At 38.7% G+C, this 9,308-nt stretch overlaps 1 protein-coding gene across 1 annotated transcript; it reads left to right on the forward strand.

Moving 5' to 3' along the window:
• The first annotated feature begins 970 nt into the window (after positions 1-970).
• Positions 971-8,913, forward strand: LOC130844438 (cGMP-specific 3',5'-cyclic phosphodiesterase-like). Its single transcript, XM_057720685.1, has 3 exons — positions 971-1,015; positions 5,104-5,595; positions 8,851-8,913. The coding sequence occupies exons 1-3, from the start codon at positions 971-973 to the stop codon at positions 8,911-8,913; spliced, it is 600 nt and encodes a 199-aa protein (XP_057576668.1).
• The last annotated feature ends 395 nt before the right edge of the window (positions 8,914-9,308 follow it).

Here is a 9,308-nt window from a genome sequence, read left to right on the forward strand (position 1 = left end):
TGGTAAACCAGAAAAATAGACGATAGTAAGAATTCAGATAGCGTGGGGGGAGAACATAGTGTGTTGAGGCCACTTGAGGTGGAGTGATCAGGGAAGACCTGTCTGCGCAGGGGATGAGGAGCTGCAGTCAGCCGGGTGCAGGTGAGTAGAGTGGTCCAGACTGGGGGCAGTTAGAGTTTGATGTGATGAGGAGTATCAAGGGGCCGGCATGGGTGAGAGGGGCTATGGTAGGGGATAGAAAGAGTTTGAGTTTTAGTCTCAATTCAGTGAGAAGCCAAGTAGGGTAGTTAAGATGTTAAGGTTTTCTTTGTTCAAAGATGACTCTGGCTGCTGTGTGGAGAATGGATTGAAGGGAGGCTAGTATAATATCAGAGAGACCAGTTAAGGGGCTGTGGCCACAGTCCCAGGTGAGAGGTGGTGGGCTTGGATCAGGGAGGTAGTACAGGAGATAGAAATGAACAGACTAGAATATAGGGTTTTGAAAGTCATGTAGACAAGACTTGGCTGCTGGATTGGACGTGTGAGTTGAAAGAAACAGAAATTCAGAGTAACTCCTAGATGTTTGGTTGAGTAGCTAGGAAGATCATGGTGCTACTTATTAATATGAAGAAAACTGTCAAGGAGTGAGGTTGAAGCAAGATGAAGGATGGGCCATTAGGAATTCTGATTTCACGATTTTAAGGTGTCTGTTTAGATGTTCACATGAAGTTGTCAAGTAGGTGGCTTGATTAAAAAATTTAAAAGTCGATCACCATTTTTCAATGAGAGGATAAGAAATAAGTTGAGGCTGTGTTTCAGGTTTGTAGCTGAAATAGTTAAAATGCCTATTTTTGTATACATTTGAGAATTTAAGTTACATGTACACACTTTTAAATCACATGAGACGTTAAGTTAAATGTATTGCTTTTTTCTGTCTTACATTTTATGAAACAGCTTATATTCAAATGCTTCCTGTGCATTTTTCACATACATGTCTGACATCAGTGTCTTTGGCACTACTGCTGTGATTCTGGAGGTAATGCAAGCATTTCCCAAATATGTCCCCCTCATTTCTGTCGAAGTTTTTGAGATACAGCATTATTTTATTATCAGCGTATGTTCTCATTGCTGAAAATTTTGTCCTAAGCCTTGTCATGAATTTATAAAACATTAGGCAATTATATTTTAAAAGATTCTGTGCTGTAGGTATACACCGGGGATCTGTACAGTATACTTACTACATTGCTTTTCTAAAAATAAATCTATTTATTTATTTATTTATTTATTTATTTATTGGCTGCTTTAGGTCTTCATTGCTACGTGCGGGCTTTCTCTAGTTGCGGAAAGCAGAGGCTACTCTTCGTTGTGGTGCTTGGGCTTTTCAGTACAGTGGCTTCTCTTGTTGCAGAGCATGGGCTCTAGGTGCATAGGCTTCAGTAGTTGTGGTTCACGGGCTTAGTTGCTCCATGGCATGTGGGATCTTCCCAGACCAGGAATTGAACCCATCTGTGTTCCCTGCACTAGCAGGCGGATTCTTTTTTTTTTTTTTTAATTTTTTAGTTATCTTTGTGTCATTTTTTAAAATTTAAGCTCTTTTTTGGAATATAATTGCTTTACAGTGCTGTGCCAATTTTTAAGGTACACCAAAATGAATCAGCTGTATTTATACACATATCCCCACCCTCCCGTGACTCCCTCCAACCCTCCCTATCCCGGCCCTCTAAGTCATCACCCATCATCGAGTTTGTCTCCTTACGTTATGCAGGAACTTCTCATGAGCTATATATTTTACATTTGGTTGTGTATATATTTCAAAGCTACTCTCTCACTTCGTCCCAGCTTCCCCATTCCTTCCCCCTCCCCCAACCCTGTGTGCTCAAGTCCATACTCTACATCTGCATCTTTATTCTTTCCCTGTCACTGGGTTCATCAGTACCATTTTTTTTTTTTTTTTAGATTCCATATATATGAGTTAGCATACAGTATTTGTTTTTCTCTTTCTGGCTTACTTCGCTCTGCATGACCGACTCTAGGTCTATCCACCTCATTACAAATAACTCAATTTCATTCTTTTTTATGGCTGAGTAATATTCCATTGTATATATGTGCCACAACTTCTTTATTCATCTGCTGATGGGCATTTAGGTTGCTTCCACGTCTTGGCTGTTGTAAGCAGTGCTGCAATGAACATTATGGTACATGTTTCTTTTGGGATTATGGTTTGCTTTGGGTATATGCCTAGTATTGGAATTGCTGGGTCATATGTTAGTTCCATTTTTAGTTTTTTAAGGAACCTCCAAACTGTTTTCCATAGTGGCTGTACCCCAACTTACATTCCCACCAGCAGTGCAGGAGAGTTCCCTTTTCTCCACACCCTCTCCAGCATTTATTGTTTTTAGTTGTTTTGATGATGGCCATTCTGATTGGTGTGAGGTGATACCTCACTGTGGCTTTGACTTGCATTTCTCTAATGATTAGTGATGTTGAGCATCTTTTCATGTGTTTGTTGGCCATCTGCAGGTCTTCTTTGGAGAAATGTCTATTTAGGTCTTCTGCGCATTTGTGGATTGGGTTATTTGCTTTTTTGATATGAAGCTGCATGAGCTGCTTGTATATTTTGAAGATTAATCCTTTGTCCGTTGCTTCATTGGCAAATATTTTCTCCCATTCTGAGGGTTGTCTTCTAGTCCTGTTTATGGTTTCTTTCGCTGTGCAATGGCGGGCGGATTCTTAACCACTGCACCACCAGGAAGCCCTACATTGCTTTTTAAAAAACTAATTGTTATTATTATTATTATTACTATTTTGGCCCATGCTGCATCACATGCAGGATCTTAGTTCCCCAATCAGGGATCAAACCTGTGCCCCCTGCACTTGAGGGCATGCAGTCTTAACCGCTGGACCACGGGGGAAGTCCCTACATTGCTTTTTAAAGAGAACTTTAAAATTTATAACTGTATCTAACACTTGGAATTATGGGGTAATCCTGATCATATCTGTGTTATCTTTTTTTTGACCCATTTCATTCTAGACTGGTGTCATTTCAGGGTAGTATAGTATTTACCAAACAATAGTTGCTGTTCAAAATAAAATAATTAAGGGAACATTCTATAAGTGAAAGACTTAGTAGAGACTCAGAAAAAAGGCTAACTCTTCTTTCTCCCTTCTGGATCTTCTTTTTTCACTTAATAAATTGTGATAACTATTCACATCAGTACCTATGACCATTTTTAAATGTCTGCCTAGTGCTCCCTTTATAAATGTGCCATGATGTGTTTTTTTTTTTTTGGCACACGGGCTTAGTTGCTCCGTGGCATGTGGGATCTTCCTGGAGCTGGGATTGAACCCGTGACCTCTGCATTGTCAGGCGGATTCTTAACCACTGCGCCACCTAGCAAGTCCACCATGATGTGTTTTTGCCAGGCTTCTGTTTGTGGTATTAGGTTGCTTCTTATCTTCGCTATAACAAAAAGTACCACAGTAAATAAATACCCTGGTACTTCCTTTCCCACATGCGTAAAATCTGTGGAACAAAGGATAAATGCATTTTAAAACTTGTTAGCTATTGCCTACTTGCCCTCTGAAGAGGTGTTATCAATTTCTGTTGCATCCAGAAGGGTTAGAGAGTGCCTGTTTCCCTGCACTCTCCAAAATGATACACTGTCAAACTTTTTTACCCTGGCTCCTTGGTGAAGATAATCAGTAAGTCATTGTCAAGTGGAGATTGCATTGCTTTTATAGGCCAGTTCTTTTAAGTATCCTCAGTGGTAGCAAGTTTCTGTCTCTTGAAAGTGAATTTGAGTTTCAGAAAAAGTCAAGTCTAATGCATAAGATATACATTAAGTTAGCTTTTACTCTAGGTTTTTGTGGTTTTACTTGCTTGTTTTGAGAGGAAGGCTTAGTGAAAAACAAGATCTAACTTTAAGATAAAACAAATATTCTTTCTACTCAATACTCTGTAATGGCTTACATGGGGAAAGAATCAAAAGAAGAGTGGATATATGTATAACTGATTCACTTTGCTGTACAGCGGAAACTCACACAACATTGTAAATCAACTGTACTCCAAAAAAAATTAATTTAAAAAACTAATATTCTTATGTGGCTCTTGAAAATTTTTAGAAGTTAGTTTCAAAAGAAGAGTTCCAAAAATGTCTAAAGTAATGGCACCATCAGTTGGCATGAGAATGCAGCTTCCCAAGAGGAATTATTTGACCTGAACAACAATCATTTGGATGTGTATGATCTGGCATATTTGTTTAAAAAAATCACCCGCTGTGAAGGCTTTAGCCCAAATGGGTTTTTTTCATGGGATGGCACATTAATAACATAAATAACTTAAGTTTTCTTGGACTGAATTTTCTATATGTTATTACCTACCTTTTTTGTTTTCTCCTTTATACAAGGAGTAGATACTCTAGAAGAAGAGATCATCTTTACCATTAATTGAACAAATCTTATTAGGATGATTTTAATGGAAATCTATAATCTTTCTACCACATACCAGATCAAATGGTTTATATTTTCCATTTCCCTTTCTAAATCTAATCTATATGTAGCGATATAGATTAAAACAACTATCTAAAATTAAGCATATTAGCTAGCCAATTTTATATAAATTTTTAAAAATTTTTAAATATTTAACTTCAGAAAAAGTTGTATGTTTTAAATAGCAGATAAATTTCCATATTTATATTTTCCTAAGACTCTTGTCAAATTTAGTGTCTTTTACTTTAACACAAACTGATTTGAGAGGAGCAGACTTGACAATGTGTTATAAATCAGATATCTGAAAATACACGTTATAGGAGTCAGGCTTTATTAAAATGTTCACTGAAGCAATTGTCCTCTAGAGTTTTTCAAAATAAAACCGTCTTAAATAAACCATCTTGTTTTTATTTTCTATGACAAATCAATCATTACCACATCAGTTTACCACGAGCGGATTTTTAGAAGCTTTCGGGGGTAGCAATATTTAAGAAGGGGTATTCCTCAAACATTTACTGTGTCTACATGTTCTTTTCTGCAGAGAAATGGTCAATGCATGGTTTGCTGAGAGTTCACACCATCCCTGTGTGCAAGGAAGGCGTCAGAGGCCACACGGAAGCTTGCTCTTGCCCCTAGCAGCAGAGTCCCCATGCAGAGAGCAGCGTCCCTGGAACACCAACCAGGAAAATCTCCACCTCCGAATTTGATCGGCCTCTTAGACCCATTGTCGTCAAGGATTCTGAGGGAACTGTGAGCTTCCTCTCTGACTCAGAAAAGAAGGAACAGATGCCTCTAACCCCCCCAAGGTTTGATAATGATGAAGGGGACCAGTGCTCAAGACTCTTGGAATTAGTGAAAGATATTTCTAGTCACTTGGATGTCACAGCCTTATGTCACAAAATTTTCTTGCACATCCATGGACTCATCTCCGCTGACCGCTATTCCCTGTTCCTTGTCTGTGAGGACAGCTCCAACGACAAGTTTCTTATCAGCCGCCTCTTTGATGTTGCAGAAGGTTCAACACTGGAAGAAGCTTCAAATAACTGTATCCGCTTAGAGTGGAACAAAGGCATCGTGGGACATGTGGCTGCTCTTGGTGAGCCCTTGAACATCAAAGATGCATATGAGGTAAATAAGAAACAGAGGCGGGGTGGGAGGTGGAGCGTGGGTGGGGCCTTGGACAACTACTGTGAATTGTGGGGATATTTGAAACTGAGATGTAAAAATGTGCATACTTGTTAAAAATGGGACTGTCTGGTAAGGACCTCCCCATCTTTTAAATGCCAGAGTTTCTTCACTGGGGGCTGAATCAAGGATAGAGGCCTGAGGGAAATATTGTCTTGTTTTCCTGCTTAATGATAATTTAACATAGCTCATCTCACAGTTGTATTCTTTCATCTTTTTACCTGATCACTATACATATCCCCTATCTATGTTATCTCCACGTGAACTTCTGGGGACTTTACTAAGATTCTAAAATGATAGGTCCAAAAAGTGTCAGAAAACCAAACCCATAGTCTTTTTAAATTCATTCATTCAATTCATCATATTCATTCATTTGAAGTCCCTTTGACACCAAAGTCTGAGTTTCTTTCTTTCCACTCTTTCGTTTCATTAAACAAATAAATGTGTGGATAGCTCTAGAAAATGGACATTTTTGCCCTACAATATTTCAATGGAAAGATTTGATATTTCTTCCACTTTTGCTTCCATTATGAACAGATCTTTATTATGGACTTAAAGTTTACACTGTATGATTTTTCAAATTTCCCATTTAAAATGATTCTTTTATTAATTGAATTAGAGGTTTTAAACAAATCATCTTAATTGAATGACAGTATGTTTATGAATTATGTTCTGGCATCATGATAGAACAATTATGCTAGTTACTTATCATGTGGTACACTTTGAAGATTCCATAATAATACCAGCTTGAGGCTCCTCTGTGTAATTTGAGGGGTCATAGATGTTTTATTCATTCCTGTACTCCTGATGCCTAATACAGTGCCTGGAACATAGATAAGTGTTAATAAATATTGATTGGGAGAAAATTATAGTAGATGAGATAAATAAGTAGACTAGATAGCAGGTCATAATTGATCCAGGGAAAATGTGTTAGGTTCAGGGAAGCAGGAGATCACATATAATTGGGGAGATGGAGAGAGGTTTCTTTGAGGAAGCAATGATTGATATGGACCCTGGAAGATGGATAAGATTTCAGTAGATTGAGTCGTGTGCATATTGAGATCCAGTTGCAAAAAGAAGTTTGAGGAAGAAACAGGAAGTTGGACCATGTGGTGCTTGTAAGGAAATGTGTGGGTGATAGTATAGACGTTGAGGAGCTACTGGAGATTACTGGGGTCTTAAATGCCAAGCTGAGGAGTATTTATTTGATTCAGAGCCATGAGGACTAATTAAAGATGGTTTGAAAGGGGGACTGGCATGATTCAGACTGTGCTTTAGAAAGATGAATATTATGGTGGCCATAAAATGAATTAGAGGGAAAAATACTGGAAACTGGGAGGACAGGTTAAATAGTCTGAGGGAGTAAGCACCTGAACCAGAGCACTGGCCTTTGAGACCAAAAGGAGGGAATGGATTAAAGATGAAGAAGCTGAATCTGCTAGACTTGGCAGCTAACAGGAGGTGGAAGTGAGGAGAAAAGAGGAGTTGGAGAAGACTCAGGTTTTGAAGTTGGGTGAATAAGTAATAGTAACTGGTGAGAAATACTGAGGGCAGGTATCTGGGGAAAGATGTGATAGTTCAGATTGGCTAAATCCTGAGATAGCTTTCAGAATCCACTCTATACCAGCAGTCTTTTCAATTTTGATTCTTCACGGAGCTATCTCCATGACCTCTTTGAGCTCTGTTAAGTAATGTCACAGCATAGCAGACTCCAAGAGGGGTATTAAGGACACAGCTGAAGGATCGCTGCCAAATTTGCAGAATTCCCTTTCTCTCTTAGGTGACAGCTGGGTTTCCGCTTTTCAATGGCACTATAGTCCCAAGTACAGTAGGACCATAAATATGCTACAGCTTTGCTGAGAAAGCCTTCATCTGTTTGCATGGTCCTAAATTTCTCCAGCCCTGAGAATTTCTTCACTTATATGCACGTTATTTAATCTATTTACCATCTTTAGAGTTTTGATGGTGTAATCTTTGTTTTGCAGTTAGTAATGATTTAATTCTTGTACTGCCATCTAAAATAGGCTCAGTGTCCTTGATTTGCAGTGACCCCAGACTGAAGCCTCTTAGTCTGTGGATTTCTCATGTTGCTGCTTCACCCTTGACACCCTTGATCTGTGTTTATAGAGGCCTTGCCGAAGTTATTCCCATCCCAGGAATTTCATTAGAAGTTGTGGGATTGATCTGGGCCATAATTTACACTGGTATTAACAGTGGAAATCAGTTGGCTAGTGGGTAATTCATCACTTAGCCCACTCATAATTTGAATAGTCAAAATACTGTCTCATAGCCTTTTATGAAAATAGTCAGAATATGAAAGTACGTTCTATGTTTTCTGAGTCCTACTTCTTTAAATACGTGTCTGTGAAAATGACACATTTCTTCAGCTTATGAGACCAAAGAACACTTAAAAATTAATAATGTAGCAGTAGAAATCCAAGAAGTGGCCGTGAAACAAAGTAGTGCTCAGATTGAAGCTAAGAGTAAAAAAATAGTCTGCTAGATAGATTAATTGTAAGAAATGGTCAACTTTTGATTCGCTTTTTAAAACTTTGTAACAGAATGATATAAATTTAGGGATTCAACTATTTTATTATTAATAAAATAACACATTCATATGTTTAAAATAGAAGACAAGGTCCACAGTTTAGACCAGTGAGTTTCAATTAGACCACAAATACCAATGGTGTTCAGTCACACATCATCTCCTCCTTCATCAGCCCCATCATTCGTGCAAATTTCTTGACTGTGGCACAGTGTTTATTAATAATAAGATATTAACACATAGTAATCAGAACAACTATATAAATGTGTTGGCATTATCCTCATATGTGAAAACTAGATATCATCTAATATCTAGATTGAATTGTGTATTAGTCAGTGTTCTTCAGAGAAACAGAACCAGTAGGATATCCAGAGATAAATAAGTGATTTATTGTAGGGATTAGCTCACTTGGATATGGAGGCCTAGAAGTTCCACAATCTGCCCACCATCTGCACAATCTGGAGAACCAGATAAATTGATGGTATAATCAACTGAAGGCCTAAGAATCAGGGAGGGGTCAATTGTGTAACTCTGGTTTGAGTCCAAAAGCTTTAGTTCCAAGAGCTCTGATGGACAGCAGGAGGGCAAGAGAAGATGGATGTCTTAGCTCCGAAAGCAAATTCGTCCTCCCTCTCCCTTTTTGTTCTGTTCAGGTACTCAAGGGATTGGGTGATGCCCACTGCATTGATGAAGATCTTCTTTACTCATTCTCCTGATTCAAATGTTCATCTCTTCTGGAGACGTCCTCATAGACACACCTAGAAATTACATTTTATCAGCCACTTGGGTATCCCTTCGCCTAGTCAAGGTGACACAGAAAATTAACCATCACAAATTGCTTTGAACCCCTGGTTCCATGACCTGTGGAAGCCATAAGCCTCCCCAAGATTTCCTATGTCAAAGGATTTACATTGTCTAAACAACCCTTTTTCCTAAGTCAACTGGAATGCAAAACTTGTACTCTTCTCTTGTTTCCTGGAGACAGCCTCTCCATGGATACCATGATTTCTAGGGAGGAAACTTGGAAGGTCTTAGGGAAGGGTCACATTGCCACTCATGTGGCCTTCACCCACCCCTACTTTATTCCTCCCTTTTCAGTCCTTCTCCAGAT

Source organism: Hippopotamus amphibius, chromosome 2 (genome assembly GCF_030028045.1).
Source record: "Hippopotamus amphibius kiboko isolate mHipAmp2 chromosome 2, mHipAmp2.hap2, whole genome shotgun sequence".
NCBI classification, from domain to species: domain Eukaryota; kingdom Metazoa; phylum Chordata; class Mammalia; order Artiodactyla; family Hippopotamidae; genus Hippopotamus; species Hippopotamus amphibius.